This window comes from Eschrichtius robustus, chromosome 12 (genome assembly GCF_028021215.1).
Source record: "Eschrichtius robustus isolate mEscRob2 chromosome 12, mEscRob2.pri, whole genome shotgun sequence".
In the NCBI taxonomy this organism is placed as follows: domain Eukaryota; kingdom Metazoa; phylum Chordata; class Mammalia; order Artiodactyla; family Eschrichtiidae; genus Eschrichtius; species Eschrichtius robustus.
Genome location: NC_090835.1, coordinates 11850837 through 11871159, shown reverse-complemented (window position 1 = coordinate 11871159; position 20323 = coordinate 11850837). Strand labels below are relative to the sequence as shown.

At 44.0% G+C, this 20323-nt stretch overlaps 1 protein-coding gene across 2 annotated transcripts in view; it reads left to right on the top strand.

The window, feature by feature from the left end:
- Positions 1-20323, top strand: part of ITPR1 (inositol 1,4,5-trisphosphate receptor type 1) — a 321127-nt gene that overhangs the window by 8097 nt on the left and 292707 nt on the right. For both annotated transcript variants that reach the window (XM_068559286.1, XM_068559285.1), the window contains exon 3: positions 16706-16813. In XM_068559286.1, the coding sequence (XP_068415387.1) occupies positions 16722-16813 (92 nt within the window). In that variant the 5' untranslated portion in view covers positions 16706-16721. The remainder of the gene's footprint in view (positions 1-16705; positions 16814-20323) is intronic.

Below are 20323 nucleotides of genomic sequence, written 5' to 3'. Positions count from 1 at the left end.
TGATCCATTCCAAAGTATCAGCAGTGCCACTGTTGAGAAACCCTGTACCAAGATGACCAATGGGTATGGTTTTTTTAGTATCATTATGAACTCATGGCTTTAGACATATTTTCTATGTTTCATTTTGTGTAGTCATCCTTATTGATGTTCAAATTGTCCATCTCTGCGCAGAGAGAGGCTACTCAAGTTGATTCAAAAGACACAACCCCAGTGGTCTTAGACTTCCTGCTTCTTGTATGACAAGATGTTCCAGGCTCATCTTCTATATTTCTTGATGCAGACCTGAAATCAGTCTTTCCTCCAAGAAGCCCTAGTTCTTTTGAGTGGGCGATGGTACTTAGAGAGCTGAGCTCAGGGCCAGGTAGGTACGCTTCTCACTCTCATCCTATGGGTCAGAAAACAAATTAAAATGAAGGAAATGTAAAACCTGAACATTTTTCATGAAAGCTTTTCCAGAATGTAATCGATACATCCTTGCCTTTGAAAAAAAAATTCTGAACATACTGTTAACTTTTCAAATTGGTCTCAGTTTTAGCTTTAGTATGCTGGGGCTAGGATGTAGGAGTTCTCCCCAGTCAAGCAGGAATGTTACTCTTGTTCTATAGCCATGCTTTTCAAACTGTGTGGCAAGCCATTAAGAAGTTGTGAAATCAGTTTGGTGGACCTTGGTAGATGATTTTTTGATAAAGTAGACCAGAATAGAAAACGTCACAGTATATCACATGGATACTTAAAAGAACTATGTATGCTGCAACAACTTTTCTCAATCTCTCTCTCTCTCTCTCTCTCACTCTCTCACTCTGTCTCTCTCTCACACACACACACACACACACACACACACACACACAGAGTAAACATTGGATTGTAAGTTCAGCGTATTTCTTACTGTGGGTCACAGCCAAAAATTTGAGAAACCTTGTTCTACATCTTTACTACTCCATTTGTGGTCACCAGACCAGCATCATCGGCTTCAAACTGAGAGCTTGTTAGAAATGCAGACTATCAGGCCCCACCTCGGATCCACTGAATCCGAAACTGCATTTTAGCAAGGTCCCCAGGGGATTCTTAACGCGTGTGAAAGTGTGAGAAGATCTGTGCCGGAGGGTGCTTGCCCCTGTGCTTTTTCAGAACTTATTTTTTTTTAAATGACCCAATTGACAATTGAAGCTCCTTGTTTTTCTGTTTTTTTGTTTTTTTTTAATTTTTATTTATTTATTTTTGGCTGTGTTGGGTCTTCACTTCTGCACGAGGGCTTTCTCTAGTTGTGGCAAGCGGGGGCCACTCTTCATCGCGGTGCGCGGGCCTCTCACTATCGCGGCCTCTCTTGTTGCGGAGCACAGGCTCCAGACGTGCAAGCTCAGTAGTTTTGGCTCATGGGCCTAGTTGCTCCGCGGCATGTGGGATCTTCCCAGACCAGGGCTCGAACCCGTGTCCCCTGCACTGGCAGGCAGACTCTCAACCACTGCGCCACCAGGGAAGCCCCAGAACTTATTTTTATAGTTTGTTTTTTCATGGCTAGCTGTCACCTGTTGAAACTGACCTTTGTACTTTCCCCTAGCAGCCTTCTCATGTTCAATTAAGAGGAAAGGTAGGCGAAATCACCAACTAAGGTGAGGGTATAGAAGTCTGGCAGGATTCTTCCAATCCAAGAACATGGTATATCTCTCCATCTGTTGGTATCATCTTTAATTTCTTTCAACAGTGTCTTATAGTTTTCTGCATACAGGTCTTTTGTCTGCCTAGGTAGGTTTATTCCTAGGTATTTTATTCTTTTTGTTGCAATGGTAAATGGGAGCGTTTCCTTAATTTCTCTGTCAGATTTTTCATCATTAGTGAATTGGGAGGTTGGGATTGATATGTATACACTGATGTGTATAAAATGGATGACTAATAACCTGCTGTATAAAAAAATAAATAAAATAAAATTCTAAAAAATGGTTATGAAGAACCTAGGGGCAGGACAGGAATAAAGACGCAGATGTAGAGAATGGACTTGAGGACACGGGGAGGGGGAAGGGTAAGCTGGGACGAAGTGAGAGAGTGGTATGGACTTATATATATACACTACCAAATGTAAAATAGATAGCTCGTGGGAAGCAGCCGCATAGCACAGGGAGATCAGCTCGGTGCTTTGTGACCACCTAGAGGGGATAGGGAGGGTGGGAGGGAGACACAAGAGGGAGGAGATATGGGGATATATGTATATGTATAGCTGATTCACTTTGTTATACAGCAGAAACTAACACACCATTGTAAAGCAATTATACTCCAATAAAGATGTTAAAAAAAAAAAAGTCTGGCAGGATTGTCTCTGATAAAAATGAGAGCTTTCATGCTTACATTGAGGGATTTTTTTAAATTGGCTGTTCGGATAGAGGTAGAAAGAGACCAAGATCTACATGTAAAGCCTACTTAGGATTGTGAAGCCACAGACATACAGAAAGCTGCATTTTCACCTGTTGTCAGACGCTTTGAGGAGCTTACGTTTTGTAATGTTCTGTGACCCTCGAGTCAGCAGAACTCCTGGACTGCTTGGTGTAGTGTTGCTCATCAGAAAAAGATCAACAGAGGAAGAAAATATCACTAGCCTCCAAATTCCTTGGTGTTCGTTTGCATTTCAGGAGCAGCTTTCTCTGGGAAGTGATTTTGTTTTGCAAAAACAGCTTGAAAAGCTCCCCATACCCACTTCGCATGCACATATTTCTGAACAGAAAAAGCTGACAAAAACAGCTAGACTTGGGGACATTCACGTATCTCCCAGCCACATGCGTGATCATGTTCTGTCTCTGTACCTTTGCACGTATGCTTTCTGCCTGCCGACCCCGTCCTCATCCCCTCTGTATCCACCTTGCCAAGTGCTTCTCTTCCCAGCCAGGTCTTCTTCTTCTGGGAAACCTTTCCTGAACCTTAAAAGTCTTTGTCATCTGAATCGCCATGACACTTTATATCTGTAGGCCTTTTTGATCTTTCTGCCATAGGAGTACCTGACACATAGTAAGTGCTCACAGATACTTGTGAATGAGGTTATTTATCTGCGTTTTATCTCCCATTGAAGTCTGTAGGCTACTTCTTCATCTAATTTTTTGTACCCCTGTCCCGATGACCTGTTTCCTGAGTTGGCCTAGTGCTTTGCCCGTCTGCCGTGGAGAGTGAAGTGAGGACCGGGTAGAAGGGTCTCCAGCAGCTCCTCATGGTTCCTTTTGAGGTGTTTGCTCAGCACAGCTCTCTGGAGGGCATTCGGCTTGGAAAGTTGGTGATGGTTACGGAAAGGGAGTGGAGGTAGGAATGAGGTAGTGAATGAGCTGCTCTCAGGTTGAAATGGTGTTATCCTGCCGAGCCGCAGGATGGGGACTCCCGAGAACTGGGTGTCGCCCGCGTGTTCGGTCCAGGCAGAACATGTAACATCTGTGCGTCTGTTTCCTCTTCTGTAGAAGAGGTATAAAAATACCTGCTTTGGGGCATTGCTGCCAAGTTGTAGAGAATAATAGATGCTAGCAAAAGGTCTCAGAGATCAAAACAACCAAACCTTTCCAGCGGAGTGATTTGGTCCCCCAGGGACCATTAGGCAGTGGCTAGAGATGGTTTTTTTTTTGTTGTCACAGCTGAGGGGAAGAGGGTGCTAGTGGCACCTCGTGAGTTGAGGGCAGGGATGTTGCTAAGCATCCTGCAGTGCACAGGGAGGGTCCCCCACAGCAAAGAATCGTCTGCCCCCCAGTGACAGTAGCCCTGAGGCTGAGAAAGCCTAGAGTGTTTTTCCCAGACTTAGTGAGACTTTTCTCTCTCTCTGAGGATATTAACCTAACGTGCTTTTTAAAATTATTTACTTATTTGTTTATTCTTTTGTGGTTCAGGCTATGGGGGGCGGAGGGGAGTCTTCTTAGGTCGGGACTGACTTTAACTTTTTAACAAAACCAACACCCTCCCCATCCCTCCAAGCTTTGGTCTTGGTTCCTGGAGCCCTGTGGTCTGCAGGCTTTGGCCACTAATTGGTTTGTGTGACCTCCAAGAAATCACTCAGAGGATGTTTGTTTGTTTCCACCTGTAAAATGAGGACTTTTGGCTAAATGATCTCTCCCCACCAAATGTAAAGTGCTCTGACTGCCAACTTTGATTGGTTTCTCTAACGTTGGCCTTTAGGAGTAGGCCAGGAGCACGTGTCATACTGACATCTTTTCTTTTTTTTTCTTTTTTAATTTATTTTTTTATTATTTGTTGCACCGGCTCCTTAGTTGTGGCAGGTGGGCTCCTTAGTTGTGGCATGCGAACTCTTAGTTGTAGCATGCATGTGGGATCTAGTTCCCTGACCAGGGATCGAACCCAGGCCCCCTGCATTGTGAGTGTGGAGTCTTAACCACTGCGCCACCAGGGAAGTCCCCTGACATCTTTTCTGAGAAATAACTCTGTAGATCATGTACCTGTTTCAAGAATAGCTTATTTAGCAGATGTGTTTGTGAAAAGGCAAGTAGGTTTATCTTTGTGTGTGTGTGTGTGAGATGTCTAAACGAGCAACGTTTAAACTAGAGGATCGCTCTGAACTTCAGATTTACGATTATTATTTCTGAGATTGTAACAGAGGGCCCTGCTTAAAGTTGAAACTTCTGAACTGATGACTTTCTTTGGGACTGGCTGAAAACGAAAGCAGAATGCGATTTTCTGTGCTCCAGAGAGAAATGCTTTGTGCAGTAAAATAAATTATCTCTTGATGGGGACACACTGCATTTCTGAGCACAGTCTGATTAGACTCTAGCGGGACAAGAAGGCAAGGAGGGGGCTGCACAGAGGCGTGGATGGCAGTGGGGGTGGGAGCATCTAGCCGGGTGTCTGACTCAGAAATGTGGTGCCGCTCGTCCTCGTTTCACAATGAAGATGATATTGTCAAAGTATCTTTGCTCAAAGGAAGTTCCAAAATTAACCGTGAGAGTCCCGAGTAAGCAGAGACGGTTAGAAAGAGAACCTTTTCTCCTCTGTTGGCAGAGTCAACCATGAAAAGGATGGGTTTTCTCCGCCGTATTACCATATATGTGCCTGGGCTAGGGCGTCTTACTGAGGCTTGTGCTTCTCTGGAGGGAGTGTCCTTGGCCTCCAGCCAGGAGATTGATCAAATGCTGGCAGCTCTTCCTTTTTCTGGGCATACTCTTGTTTTCCCTCTAAAAGGTCTCGTGGTTTGCCTGGCTTTGCCCACCGGGGGCTGCTTGAGCTAAAAGTGAAGTGATGCCATTTTGTGTTGGTGGCGGCTGTGGTCCACCCGTGTTTCTGAGTGCCTGTGGCCTCTTGGATCTCCAGGCGCTTGTAAGTCTCTGTGCATAAGCCCTCTTCTTTGCAGCCTAACTTTAAAGGATGCTTTATTTTTAAATTATTATTATTATTTTTAAAATTATTTATTTATTTATTTATTTATTTATTGGCTGTGTTGGGTCTTCGTTTTTGTGCGAGGGCTTCCTCTAGTTGCAGCAAGTGGGGGCCACTTTTCATCGCGGTGCGCGGGCCTCTCACTATCGTGGCCTCTGTCTTGTTGTGGAGCACAGGCTCCAGACGCGCAGGCTCAGTAGTTGTGGCTCACGGGCCTAGTTGCTCCGCGGCATGTGGGATCTTCCCAGACCAGGGCTTGAACCCGTGTCCCCTGCATTAGCAGGCAGATTCTCAACCCCTGTGCCACCAGGGAAGCCCAAAGGGTGCTTTATAATTTCATTCTTTTTAAACAGTCATTTTTAAAGCGAGCAGCAATAAAACCAGCACTAAAAGACTTTGGCAAAAGCCCTTTGTTTTTTAGGGGCTGGAGGTGATGTGGATATGCCAAGAAAGAGCAGGAAAAGCTGATGGATTTCCATTGGCTATGTTTTTCAGCAGAAGAATGAATTTCCAAGCGTATGGTGCTTTCAGGCCAAGTAGCAAAACTTGGGGTTCCATAGGTGTCATGCAGTCATCCATTCTTCACTTGGCGGTGCTTGGGTGATTTGGGTCTTACTTGGGGAGAACATTCTGTAGGAGTTGGTGTTGGCATGTTCAGGTAAACGCATGTCACAATGTGTCCCTTGTCTGCATTCATTTGGACTTGCTGGTTGATAGACTGATCTTCAACTGATCATAAGCCCTCAATGCGAGTAGCTTATGAGAGAAGAAAGGAGAGCAGATCAGAAGGTAGAATAATAGCACACAGGAATGTTTCCTATGTCTTGCCTCCTGTGTGCTAAGTCCATTATTTCCTTTCTTTGTGTTTAATCCTCAACACAACTTTATGAGGTAAACCCTCAGGATCCCCATTCTGCAGATGAGTAATTTGAGGCCCAGAAAGAGTAAGTGACTTGGTCAAGGTTCCGAACTTCCCATCACAGTTATAATAAAAGCCATGCATTTTACCTTTGTGAAGTTCCACTGGTACAGGCTTCTCTTTTCTCTGACCTTGCCCAGTACTTTCCTCCTTTCCCCATTAATTCTCCTGCCTTTACGCTGGTTTTCTGTTTCTTGAACTTGCCAAGCCCTTTTCTGCTGTAGGGCCTTTGTACTAGCTGTTTGCTCTGCCTAAAATGCCCTTCCGCCTGATTTTTTTTGCATGACTGCCTCTGTCTTGACTTTCAGGTCTTATTTACATGTCTCAACTTGTTCTCTGACCAGCCATAACTGATATGATTGGGTGACAATTTTAATTCTCTGCATAGTACTTATCATTTTCGGACTTGATTGTTTTATCTTTTTTGTTTGTCTGTTTACTGTCTTCACTAGAATATGTGTATCATGAGAGCAGGGACCATGACTGTCTTATTTGACCTGCATCCTCAGCACCTGGAATTAAGGGTAATATATAGTAGGTACTCAATGTGTCAAATAAAAAGGATGTAAGTTTCGAATCAAGGGGTCCTCTCTAAAGCCCTGGCTATTAAGTTGTACGGTTTGCATTTTAATCCTATTCTATTCAGTTTTTTATATTTGTATGATGTGAGTCCTAAGTGCACAACTAGCCAGTGCCAGAGCAAATCTTAAAGAAGATTTGTAGCAGCATTTTTTTCAAACTATTGGGCCTCAAGAGCTCTTTACATGCTGAAAAAATTACTGAGGACCTCAAAGAACTTCTGTTGACATGAGTTATACCAATCTGTATTTATAATATTCAAAATGAACCCTGAGAAAATTAACACAGAAAATATAAGAAATAGACCTGTTGCATATTAACACAGTAACATACATATATTTTTTAACTTGAGACATCTGTTCTTATAGTAATCTTTATTTATTTATTTATTTATTTAATTTTTATTTTTGGCTGTGTTGGATCTTCCTTTCTGTGCGAGGGCTTTCTCTAGTTGCGGCGAGCGGGGGCCACTCTTCATCGCGGTGCGCGGGCCTCTTCACTATCGCGGCCTCTCTTGTTGCGGAGCACAGGCTCCAGACGCGCAGGCTCAGTAGTTGTGGCTCACGGGCCCAGTTGCTCCGCGGCATGTGGGATCTTCCCAGACCAGGGCTCGAACTCATGTCCCCTGCGTTGGCAGGCAGATTCTCAACCATTGCGCCACCAGGGAAGCCCCTAACATATATTTTTAATGGACAAGAACTATGTTTTCCAAAACAAAAAAAATTCAGTGAGAAGAGTGGCGTTGTTTTACATTTTTGAAAATTGCTTTTAGATCTGGCTTAATAGAAGGTAACTGGACTCACATACCTGCCTCTGCCTCCAATCTCTTGTGACATCACATGTCTTGCAGCCTCTGGAAAATTCCACTGTACACGTATGACAGACTGAGTGAAAAGGCAAATGACACCTTGGTGTTCTTATGAAAATAGTTTTGACTTTGAAGATTCTCCAAAAGGGTCTTGGGAGCTCTCAGGGGTCCCAGGGGTACCATTAAGAGCCACTGGCTTATAGGATAAGAGCCACTGGCTTATAGGATTTGGAAGCTTGGATGGTGGCATGGGACATTTGGGAGAGGAAGCTTTCTGTTCGGAAATATATGCATGGGAATGTGTTTAAGCTGTTATTGCAGAACAAAATTGCTTCCCAGCTAAAGCTCCTCCTGCATTGCAAAGGAACACTGAGAACTTGGAAGCCAGTGGTACTTGTGTTCATCTTTTTCAGATGAGCAAGATTATGCCAACCAGTCCAGAAGTTCCGCAGTGGGAGGGGTCATTAAAAAATGGCAAAGCGCAGGTTCCTCTCCTCTCCATGTCTGAAAACAGTCGCTTCAAATGCAACTTCCTTAATGGCTGTTACTCTACAACCCCTTACTTGGTGGTTCTTGCAGCTGTTGGCCTCAGATGAAGTTGTGTCCTGTGATAGAAATTAGCTTGTCTCGAAGCATTATTTTCCTCGGGTTCTGTCACAACTGGTGTTAAAAGCATCAACGTGGAAGCTATTAGAAGTAGATGAGGGAGATCCCTGGCGGCCCAGTGGTTAGGACTCTGCACTTCCACTGCAGGGGGCATGGGTTCGATCCCTGGTTGGGGAACTAAGATCCCCCATGCCTCGCGGCATGGCCAAAAAGAAAAGTAGATGAGGTATTCCATGTTAGTCAGTTTAACTGTTTAAGAAGGGCAAATGAGTGCAAATCCAGGTCTCTGGGGAGTATTTTGCATGTGTCTTGGGTGATGTATACGATTGTCAAAGTTAAGGTAAGTGGGCGGGAAAACACATGGGGCAGTTGGTCATCAGGAGGTGGGTGATGCACCAGGGGCAGGCATGACGGGGGTCTTCAGTGCCTGACACCAGGGCTTGGAAGGGCCGAATTTAAGGGCAGTGTCAGTGGGTTTCTTTTTGTCCCCTGATTACTGAAAGTCAGACTGTTCAGCCCTAAGGGCCAGGTGGCTTCATCGTAATGCAATACAAGAGGCTTGCTTCTACATGTTAATAAAAATGTGTGAGTCTGTGGTTTTGGGGTCTATTCACTGCCATAAAGTAATGATTCTGATTTCCTCCCTTGTTCGTCCACCCTTGAGGATTAAGTGATACCTTAGTTAACTTCTTGGTTAACGAAAGTGTTCTAACTTGGTCTCATTTCAGGAGTTGCTAACTTTTAAATTCTGAATTGTGTGTAGGCGAAAGTTGAGTTTTTTTTTTAGAAAAATGAGTATAATGCAATTAGTTAAGTGTGTGCAGGAGAAATAGATGGGAAAAATGACAATCAGTGAGGTTCTGCCACAAAGCTTTTAGCAAAAAAAAATAAAATAAAATAAAAATTTGGATTTCTTTCCTATCTTGAGCTGTTTAAAATGAAATGAACATACTTCTTTTTCGACGAGGCTGTGCTTTAGCCTGTCTTAACACCAAAAGTAGGAGAGGTTCTAAATATTGAATTATCATTCCTTTGAAGAGGTTTCCACCCTCCACCCCCACCTTCCAGCAGGGGCCTGGTTTGATGTTAGAAAAAGGGAAAGTGGAGATGAAATCTGGCTGTCTTGGGTGTTTTGAATCTGGGGGCTGAGAAGCAGTACCTTGGATGACTTGTCCTACTGTCGGCCACTTAACGGGCCTGCAGAGGACTGAAACATTTCTGGGACCTTTGTTTATTTGAGTGTGTTTCCAGCAGTGCTGACAAAGTAAGAAGGATCTATCCAATAGAAGAATCACAAGTTATGGACAGAAGTGAGTGAAGACTTTGAAGGAAGAAAAGGGAACGTCTTCATTTCAGTCTCACTTGAAAATAAAAAAGTGAGCCCTTAGTAAGGGCCAGGTGTTGGGCTGAGCACTTTGTGTGGATTATCTGGTTTGCCCCTCATGATGACCCTGAGACACAGGAAGGGTGTCCACCCCACCTTTTTTTTTTTATATGCACGAGGGAGTTGAAATTCAGAAGTTATGTAAATTGCTTAAGAATACACAGCAGGTAACTGATGATGCTGGGATTTGAATCCAGGTGTTCTGAGTCAATGTTTCTAGCCTTTCTGCACATATTGAGGGATGGTCAGTGGGAGAGGGGTACTTCTTTTCAGGAATGGAAGTTAGATATTTTGTTTCTGGCTCCCCAGATTTCTCATAGAAATCTGTTGAAAAGGGCCAGCAGGCCTCTATTCTCCATTCTTGATCCAACAGTATAAACTTGGCTTTAATTAGTTTTAGGAAAACAATCCCCTAAAAAACAGTGTAGTTTCTTTTAGGCAGCAGACAAGTTGATACTGTAGTACGTTGAACCCAAGTTCGACTGCTTGCCGTGTCCCAGGCACCGTACTAGGGACCGGGAGGCGATGGGGGAGAATAATTCTGCTGTTCTTACCCTCATGGACTCAGTCTAATGGTGAAGACAGGTAAACAAGCAACCAAGTGAACAGGTGATTTTAGGACAGTGGTAGTGGGCTGAGATGGGGTAATTGGGGTGCTTTATAGAGAAGCGTATTGCCAGCATATAACCCAGATTTGGGGAGTTTGAGAGGGCCTCCCAGAGGCAATGACATCAAACTGGGACTGTAAAGGTGACTGGGAGTTAGCCGCAGGGGGTGGTGGGGAGGGGAGGAGTGTCAGGCAGCAGGAACAGCATATGCCAAGGCCTGGGGAACAGGGAGGCGTACAGCATGTTGGGGGATCTGGAAGAGTTCATCATGGCTGGAGTGTACAAGCAGTGGGGAGAGTACAGTGAGACGAGGAAGGAGAGGTAGACAGGGACCAGATTAGGGAGAGCCCTGAAGAGATGTGGGAAGATTTTAAGTAGAGGAATGACATGGTCTGGTTTATGCTTCTTAAAGGTCATACTGGCTGTGCGTGTAGAATAGATGCAGGGAGAAAGACAGATTCAGCGAGATGAATAGGAAGGGTTTATGGAGCCCACTTGAGAAATGGTAATGGCTGCGATTGGGTGGGGGAAGAGGAGTTTAAAAGAATTGGGGAGTCAAGAAATATATTAAAGCTTAAAATCAGTAAGCTTTGATGCCCATTAAACTTTTTCATTCATGTATTTGACATATTTAGTAAGCACCTACCATGTGGTAGGCACTGGTGATGGGAATGCAGTGGGCATGCAAAACAGATCCCAAACAGATCTGGGCTTTAAGTAGGGCAAGGGATGAGATAGGGATGGGTGTGTTCGAGGCCCAAGGGAACAGCATGGGCAAAGGCCCTGTGACAGGGATAAGGAGAGAGGGGAGACGGGAGATGCCTCCAGACTCTGTGGAGGTAGATGATGTGAGTATGGAGGAGGAGAAGGGGTTGGCCAGACAGGTGAGTTCTTCTTGGTACATTGAGGTGCTGTGGGCATTTAGGAGCAGAATCCCGGTAGCTCTTGGCCATGAGACAGATTTGGGAATCCTCATCATATAGAAACCACTGGAGCCAGCAGAGTGGGCAAGATGACCAGGGAGGTATAGAAAAGGCAAAGAGCAACACAGATTCTGTGACCACGGATTTGGAAGACCACCACCTCTGGTTTCTCTTCTCCAAGGAGATCTCTGAATTGGTGCATTTTTTCCCCCAGGCTTTACAGTATTCTTTATATTTGTGGAAAGCTTGGTATGTCTGCTTTTTTGTGAACTCACATTGATTTTTTTAAATTGAAATATGATTCACATACAAAAAATGATAACCCTTTTAAAGTATACAATTCAATAGGACTTCCCTGGCGGTCCAGTGGTTAAGACTTCTTGCTTCCACTGCAGGGGGCACGGGTTCGATCCCTCGTCTGGGAACTAAGATGCCACATGCCACGTGGCACGGCCGGAAAAAAAAAAGGATACAATTCAATGCTTTTGAGTATTGAATTGGCACATTTTTATTCCCACTTTGCTTACAAATAGAATCCGACATTCCTTTTCTTTACACTTTGCTCAAGGAGCAGTTTCAGAGGACAGTGAATTGAACCTGGGCCAGTGGGTGATGTGAGGCTCAGCAAAGCCACCACAGCTCCATCTGCCTGAGGACGTCACAGAGGCAGTAGTAATCCACCTTTCTCCACCCTGGTCAAGCCTCCCTGGGAGAATCCTGTTTTAGGAGGTGCATCAGCTGGTTAGAGCAGTGGTGGGAGGTGGAGGTGGTCTAGAAATGGCTTCTGTAGATTGCATGATTTACTTCCTGCCGAGTACTTTGGTGGGTACTTTATAAACACGATCGTATTGAGCCCCTGACCACCTGCTGAGGGAGGTACTCTTATTATCCCCCTTTTATAGATGGGAAAAGCGAGGCTTAGGGAAATTACGGATCTGGCCTGAAGCCGTGCAGTGATGAGGTGGCAGAGCTGGGGTTGGAACCCTGGCTCTTGAGGCCAGGTGCTGTCAGGAACAGGGGAGGGTGCTGATGCTTTGCAATCAGAAGCCAGGTCTTAAGGAGAAATCAGATAGAGAGCATTCACATATTCAGAGGTCTTTGAGCATTGGAAGACAGATCAGTAGCAAAAATTCTGGGAGGCGTTTGTCCTTGTGTCAGGAGGGACGAGGGCAGGAGTGTCTTCTGACTAGGCTGTTTGAACCTAGGGTAGACCTCATTGCCAGGTGTTCAAGCAGAAGCGAAGACTATACGTAGGCGAGATGGGGGGGTGAGGTGGGACGGGGGGAGTTCTATTTTTGGGCAAGACATGGAATTACAGGCTTTGCAGGGTTGCTTCCGCCATTTATTCTATGATTCTGTATACTTGGAAAGGCCAGAATGCTCTGTGGTTGGGAGTTGAGTATAATTCTGCATTGTTCAGCTTTTTCTCAAGGGGTGAATTAGGGAGGATAATTATCTTCTCTAAAGTGAAATATATCATCATGGGTCATACAGGAGTTCATTTGTTATGATACCCAGCTGACTTTTTATGCAGGGGATCCTTTCCTTTGCTGAGTTTAAACTTTTAAAAAATTTATTAATTTTCCAGTTTTATTGAGATACTTGACACATAATATTGTATAAGTTTAAGGTGTACAACATAATGATTTGATATATGTATATGTTGCAAAATGATTACCACAATAAGTTTAGTTAATATCTATCTCCATACATAGTTAAAAAATTTTTTCCTTGTGATAAGAACTTTTAAGATCTATTCTCTTAGCAACTTTCAAATATACAATACACTATTGTTAACTATAGTTGTCATGTTGTGCATTGTATGCCCAGAACTTATTTATCTTATAATGAACAGAGAAAGTTTAATATAAAGAATTCTTTTTATTTTTTAAATTGAGGTATAGTAAATTTATAATATTATATAAGTTTCGGTTATACAACATAGTGATTCATAATTTTGAAGCCCAAGAATCATCCAGATTTCCACCTCACCTCATTAAAAAAATAATGAAAAATAGCTAGCATTGAGCAGTGAAAGTCTGCCAGCCCCTGTACTAGGCACTTTTCATGTACCATTTCATCTATTCCCCAACTCCTTGAAGTACGTATTATCCCCATTTTACAGATGGGGAAAGGAAAGCAGAGAGGTTTAAGTGGCCTGGATGACAGTGGTGGACTAAAAATAATAGTTAGTGGACCAAGAGACAGTTGGACCTCTGGAGCTGACCACCTGGGCTTGTTCTCATAGATGTCTGGTGACCAATTCAGAGTTTGTTAGCAAAGAGCCCTAGGTGTCCATATAGTATTTGATGTACCAGGGTCATGCAGCTCAACTGCAGGTTGGCCCTGGCTCTGTTTTTCCCTTAGGTGATCCCCAGCCACTGTGTGAGTGACACAGGAGCCCTGGGTACAGCTGTGAGAAGTTTGCAGGCACAAGTGGTCCAGGATCAGATAAAGAGGCAGGTTCTCCCACCCTGCTTTTGAACAACAGGAAGTCTTCCATAAGATTGCTCCCAGGCCCATGGCACAGGCTGACTTTCCACCTCCTCCCCTCCAGGCCCCAGGGGCCTGTTCTGTTGACTATCGTGGCCTTTGTTTTTACTTCCAGGACATCACTGATGAGTGCACCAGAACCTCTCCTCCCCCTCCTGCCCCTCCTCCCCCTCCTCCCCCTCCTCCCCCTCTTCCTCCTCCCTTTCATCCCCCTCCCTCGCCCTTCTCCTCTTCCTCCACTTGACTAATGGTAGGTGACAGGAAACCTCCAAAGATTTCCAGCCAGACCAGGGAGGCTCTGCCTGGTCCTTTGTGTGGGTACTTATTGTTTGAGACCCTGGGGAAGAATCTGTCCCTGTCCCCGCCTCCTCCCCCCGCCTTTTTAAAATTGGGACCCCTGGCAGATGGCTCAGTAGAGGATCATTAACTGTGGTGGATGTGTTGGCCTGCGTTTTCTGGGGGAAATGTAAAGTATGCCTAAAGTTTATTTGTTCAACTATCTACTTAATAAGCATGTTGATGAGGAAGAAGATACTTAAAATTTTTCCCTATCAAAATATTATGTGGCGACGGTAGAAAAATTAGGAAATACCAAAGTAGAAAAATTAGCAAACAGAATTGTGCATATAAAAGAAAATCAGTTCTCCATAGTCTTGTCACCCAAAGAATAAGAATGGTTAACATTTTAATCTATGTTCCAGGTATCACCATTGAACAGTTGTGTTTACCAGTCATGTAGACCAGGGTTATAACCCTGGCCTTCCTGCTTGTTAATTATATGTGGCTTGGCCATCTTAACCTCTTTGTAGCTCAGTTTCCCAACAGCAAAATGGGAATAATGGTAGTGCCTGCCTCATGCTGTGGTCCTGAGGATTTGAGAACATTTGTAAAGCTCTCAGCACAATGGTGGGCATGATAATGCTTGCCAAATGCTAGCCATTATTATTGGAAATGGTCGTAATGCAGAACCTTGCTGCATGAGCGTGGTCCAGACATCTACTGCAATTATCATCTGCAGGCAACGTTGAGTATGTCATGCTTTGTCATTCCAGAACACTGAATTGTGTCCACTTCTTCCCATTAAGGGCCTGAAACTTTTAGTAAGGTGACCAGGTGGTGCTGAAAGTTCAGTGAATAACAGTCATGCTCCTATTTCCTGGCCTGGTCTCCACTGGGGCCAAATACTCATTCAAAGGCCAAGCCCGAAAGGAGAGTCAGTCACAGTAGACAAGGCCCCTTGCCCTCTTGCCTGAGCACGTACCTGCTCTCCTGCATTCAGCAACTTCCCATTGTCCTTCTGGGAGGTCGAAGTGTGCAGACACAAATTTGGTCTGACTCAAAATTCAAACAGAACTTGTTTCCCAGTAATCAGTTCCAGAAGTACACTGACTTCCTGACCCTTTATGGTAAAACTTTTGTATATAAGCACATAAGGGAAATATTAATGCCTCTTAGTGGTTTTCACTTGTGCAGCTTTTGGGGATGTTGTTTAAAACATTGGTTTGCCTTTAGGTATAAAATATCCAGTTAGGAAGAAATGACAGGATGATAGACTCGATTCTGGAGAGTGGGACTTGGCAAACTGTCCCTCTGCCTGTTGTCTGTCTTTCCCCAAGGTCCAGAGATGCTGGCTGTTCTGTTGGAGAGTTTGTGTTCTCAGCCGCTGTCTCTCTTTATACATAAGTTCAAGGCAGTGCTCTTTATCTCTCTTGTAACATCTTGGTTGTCGGGGGGATAAATTAGTTTTTCCTGGCTGTTTCTCACAAGCAGTGAACTGAGGTTCTTTAATGGTTTGTTTTCTTACCTGCCGCTCCTGCTAAGGTAGGAGAAATGCTTCCTGAGGTTTCCTGCTAATCGTTGCTGCATACTTCTTCCGAAAAGAAAACTTGGCACCCAGAAAGCAATTTCAGGAGAGTATGCTTTTCCACGCCCTTACAACTCTTGTGGCTTTGCGGGAGGAATGCTTTCTGGCAAGGAATCTTGAGTAAAGAGATGGGCAAAGATGTTTAAGGGGGTCTGGGTTTGGAGGAGAGGTCTGGGGAAGACCTAGGTGACCCTGAACGTCTACACACCAGGTGCCTGAGGAAATGATGGGGAGTTACTGCAGTCCACACCAGCACACGCTCTTCCCACAGAACTGAGATTGTTTCTTAAATGTCAGTTTAGTTTTTTACAATTGGCTCCCACTCCTCAATATTTATGGCCCTGATGAAAGCTGTTTCTATGAGTCATGTCAATATTTTCGTTGATATTTGTGTGTGTGTGTGTCTACTAGGCTGTGTAGAGATTTCCTGAATTTAAGAGCATTTTCTAGGACTGCCCCTAACTAGCTGTGTGCGTTCCTGACCAAGGTTCTTAAGCGACCTCAACCTTACTCTTCTTAATTGCATCGGGAAGGGTTTGGACCAGGTGCTAAGATTCTTTCTCCCTCTGCAAGTGTTTCTTGGTGAAGGATGAGAAGGAAAGACACTGGAATAGCATCTGGGTGAAGTGTGTAGGTTGTTGAATTCTTAAAAGGCTGCCAGAGCTTTGTGGTATTTATTACTAGGTTTCCTCTTATTAATTTCATTTTGTTGCTTTGGCACCTCAGCCCAGGCACTGCCGGACCCAAGTTTTATACCAGGTGTTTCCTTCTGACTGAACATTCCCTGAGGCAGATTGAATACGTTAATGTTTCATAAGTCAGACTTTCCAGCTCCTCATCACTGCAGAGTTCTTGGCTGACTTCCCTGCTGTCTTCATATTCACTATTATCGAGGGTCTTCAACTTGGAGAATTGGATTCAGGCATGGTTTTGTTAGAAACAAGCATTATTGTGGTTGGAATATCCTGAAATTAAAGAATATGTGGGAAAAATGTGGTTACAGATGTCCTGCTTGGCTCAGGGAACTGCCTGCCTGTTGCACTCCCATTTAAATTTGACTTTTAAGTAGGACGCTTTGGAAAATTGAGCGAAGCCAATTTTCAGTGGCTTTTTTCCTCCCCCCCTGAGCATTTCTTTCCTTCTAATAATGTTGCATATTTTACTTTGTCTAGGATTCTCAAGAAAGCCATGTCTGACAAGATGTCTAGTTTCCTTCATATCGGAGACATTTGTTCCCTGTACGCCGAGGGATCGACAAATGGATTTATTAGCACCTTGGGGTAAGCGTACCTGGTTCCTTGTGTGGCAGGATTTGTTTAAGACATCATAACATCAGCTTAAAAACTGTGATTTTTCTAGGACAAGAATGTTTCCATTTTACTGGCTTTTCCAGCAGTGGTTGGAATCATGAATATCAAATCTCACGTTAACCAAGTTTAACATCTTACACAAAAATACTGTTTTCCTGTCAGTTCTGCAAGAGTGAAATCTCATTAGTTAGGACTCTGTTAATTCAGAATTTATTATAATTTCCTCTTTTTTCATATGTCAGGGGGAAAGTGTTAAGTATATGGGATGAATTTTAAGATTAATATATACAGACCCCAAGGAAGTGCTTTAGCTTCGTAAAAGCTCTTATTTTTAAATGGTGACTTATTTGTTGTACAGGCAAAGACCAGAACTTCTCAGATGCTTATCTCTCTTCTTTGAAGCAGAACTTTTCCTACTTCAAGTTGCTGTGTGCATCTGAAAGTTACAAATTGCACAAAGTTCTTTAAATCAGATTTTTGGTCTTTTGTGCTTGCTTCAGTTTTTTTTTTCCCCCCCAACTCTTAAGGGTATAAATACATTCCCTAATGTACTCATTTGATTATCTTCTCCCTTCTTTCCCTACTCCTATTGTGTAGAAGAGGAAATGAGAGGTGAATTAGCCCCAAAGGCAGACACAAGCAGAATGGGGAGTTAAGATGGTTAACTGCAGAAGAGTCACAAATGGTCTATAATGTCTTTGCTGGAAAGGAGTAGTGGGTGGCATTGTTGTATTTGGCAAGAGCTGATCTCACATAGATGGGGCGAAGGAAGGCAACAGCTTCTCCAAGAACCTCATTCTTACAGCAGCCAGAACCTTCATTTTAATCATACTTCTTAAAGTATGCTCGTTCTCTGGTGTTTGTGCAAAGTGAGTGCTCTCGGGCTGTCATGCAGTTACTCCAGCCTCAAAGAGCAAGTTATTTCAGGTAAAGAATTCTATAGCTCAACTGGACCTCTCTGAATAAAGATTTTATTTTCAAAAGTCATCCGATAAAAACAAGTCATCCACGACTGCCTGATCACCAAATCAAGTGATTTTTTTTTTTTTTTCTCAGTCCTTACCTTTTTTTTAACTTCTCTTAAGACCCACCCTTCACATTTTACCTTCTGTGGCTTTTGGCAAAGAGTCCTGCTGCTTTGCCTCTCTGTTGTCCTTTTTTTTCTTCTTGGCTGACTCCTTGCTTTTTCCATCCGTGGTTGAATCTTGAGTCCTCTTCTTATTTATCAGCCATAACAGCACCAATAATAAGTAAGAGTGGTAACTACTTACACGAATCCTACGGGTGTTTACAGCTCTGTGCTGCGTACTGTACATACACCATCCCTTTAATCCCCAAACAGCTTTTTACAATGAGCACTATCATGATTGCTATTTATGGGGGCAAAACCTCTGAGCATCAGAGAGGTGAAGTCACCTGCCCCGGGGTTTCACAGTTGCGAAGACTCAGGACTCTAAGACCAGCACTCCTAACGGTTGCCCTTGACAGGGTAGACTTTTCCTTCCTGGCTTTGCCGACCACCCCTCTCTGGCTGAATTTGCTCACCACCCTCCTAACTGTCTGCCCAGAGCTCTTACCTGGATGCCTTGTTAAACCTCAACCCCACTATATGCTCCATCCCTCCTCTTTGGCCCCAGTTTCTTTTAACGGTGCCACTGCCCTTCCAGTCACCCGGGCATGCTTCCTGTCACTTGCTCAGTCTACTGTGCCAGCCCCTAAAATGTTAGTACCTCCTTTTCTTCCAGAGCATCTGTTCTTAGATTTCCTGTGAAGTACAGAGCTTTCTAAGAGTTTTCCTCAAGTATTCTGAACAAATTAATGATAAGGTCTCCCTTTTTAACGTGAGGATGGCTCTTTTTTGAATTTTGGGCCCTAGTCCTTCCTTTAGATGCATATTTTATTCCCTTGGTTCCCTGCACATATTTGAGGATAATTGGCGTAAAAATGGATTTGGAGAATAAAGTGTGACCTTTTTCCTTCTCATATTTCTTACATTTATGGAGCACCAGTCATGGATGATGATGAGTGACTGCCAGTTTTTGTGGAATCAGCCTCCAGCTCCATTTATGTTGCCGAGTTCCACTTACATAGATGGTGGTTACCTCCAAATGGCTTTATTGACTCACTGAACTTTAGAACTCAACTAGGACCTTGGAGAGCCCAAGTGTATGAACTGCAGTGTCAGAGAAGTGCTTCTGAATCACCTGCGGAACTTGTTAAAAATAAAGGTTCTTGGGTCCCATCCTGGAACACGGCTTTAGTAGGCCTGGGGAGGATGGGCACACTGGTATCAATATATTTAAGAAACAAAAAGTCTTATGAACATCTCCCTACTTGAGAATCCTTGAGACTTACTCTTCGATTTTACACATGAAGAAACTGAGACCAGGAGGAGTGAAGTGATGGCGTTAGCGTTGTGCTGCTACTAGGTGGCCGAGTGCCATCTACAGTTCATTTTCTTCCAGCCTAGACTGGGGCCCTTTCTCCTACCTCTTCCTCCTTGTTTGAGAGCTTGATGATAAATTAACCCAGTCCTGCATTGGATTCCAAGGCATTCCCCCCGGCCCCTGCATACACATGTTATATTTGATCTGGTGGCATTACCTTATTTATACTCACAGAGGCTCATGGATTCTTGACTTTCTGCTCTTGATTTTTGCATTACAATTCAGGCTATGACCACACTGTCCCTCTTGTTGATGCAGAGAGCTCTTGTGTCTTGGAGCTGAAGGAGGCAAATTGCTGGTGGGACACTTTTGAGTCATCCACCAAGTAGATACTGAGCACCCAGCCTGGGCAGGAAGTGTGCTGGCCCTGGGCACCTTCTGGGCCACCAAGCCGGCAGCTCTCTGCCCTCGTGGAGTTCGTAGCCTAGTGCACCGTGTGTGTTTCAGCCCAGTGATATTGGGGGGACAGAGGAGAGGCAGAGACGGCCTGGGGCAGGAGAGGCTTGAGGGCCTTCATGGAGAAGATGGGGGCTCTGAATCAGGGTCTTGAAAGACGTGCAGGACTTTAGGAGTTGTCGGGGAATTTTGGAGGAAGGAGCAGTAAGAATTAAGGCCGGGTGTTTAACGGTACCTTGCCTTTGGGGAAAGACACAGATTAATGGGAGAAACCCTGGAAAACCATATTAACTGGGAGCAAATTCTGTGGTCACTTGGAAAATGAGCCAGTCTTTCCGATACCACTTTTAGGAACTTGGAAAAGTCATTTAAACTCCTCAGAGCTTCAATTTCCTCATCTGTTCGAACAAAAATATTGTTTTAAAATCGGTTCTTCTAAAAGCATTGTACAAGTCAGATTGGTCAGTTGGGACTTTAAACACGGGGTCTTTATATATAATTTGGGGCTGCTTATTTATGTGTAATTTTTGCACTAGTTGCTTTTGAAGCTCCAGAGTCCTTTCTTACTTCGATGCTTTTGTATGTGGGGTTCCCTCCCTCTGAAAACGCTCCCGTCTTCTTCATCCCCCACCTTGAT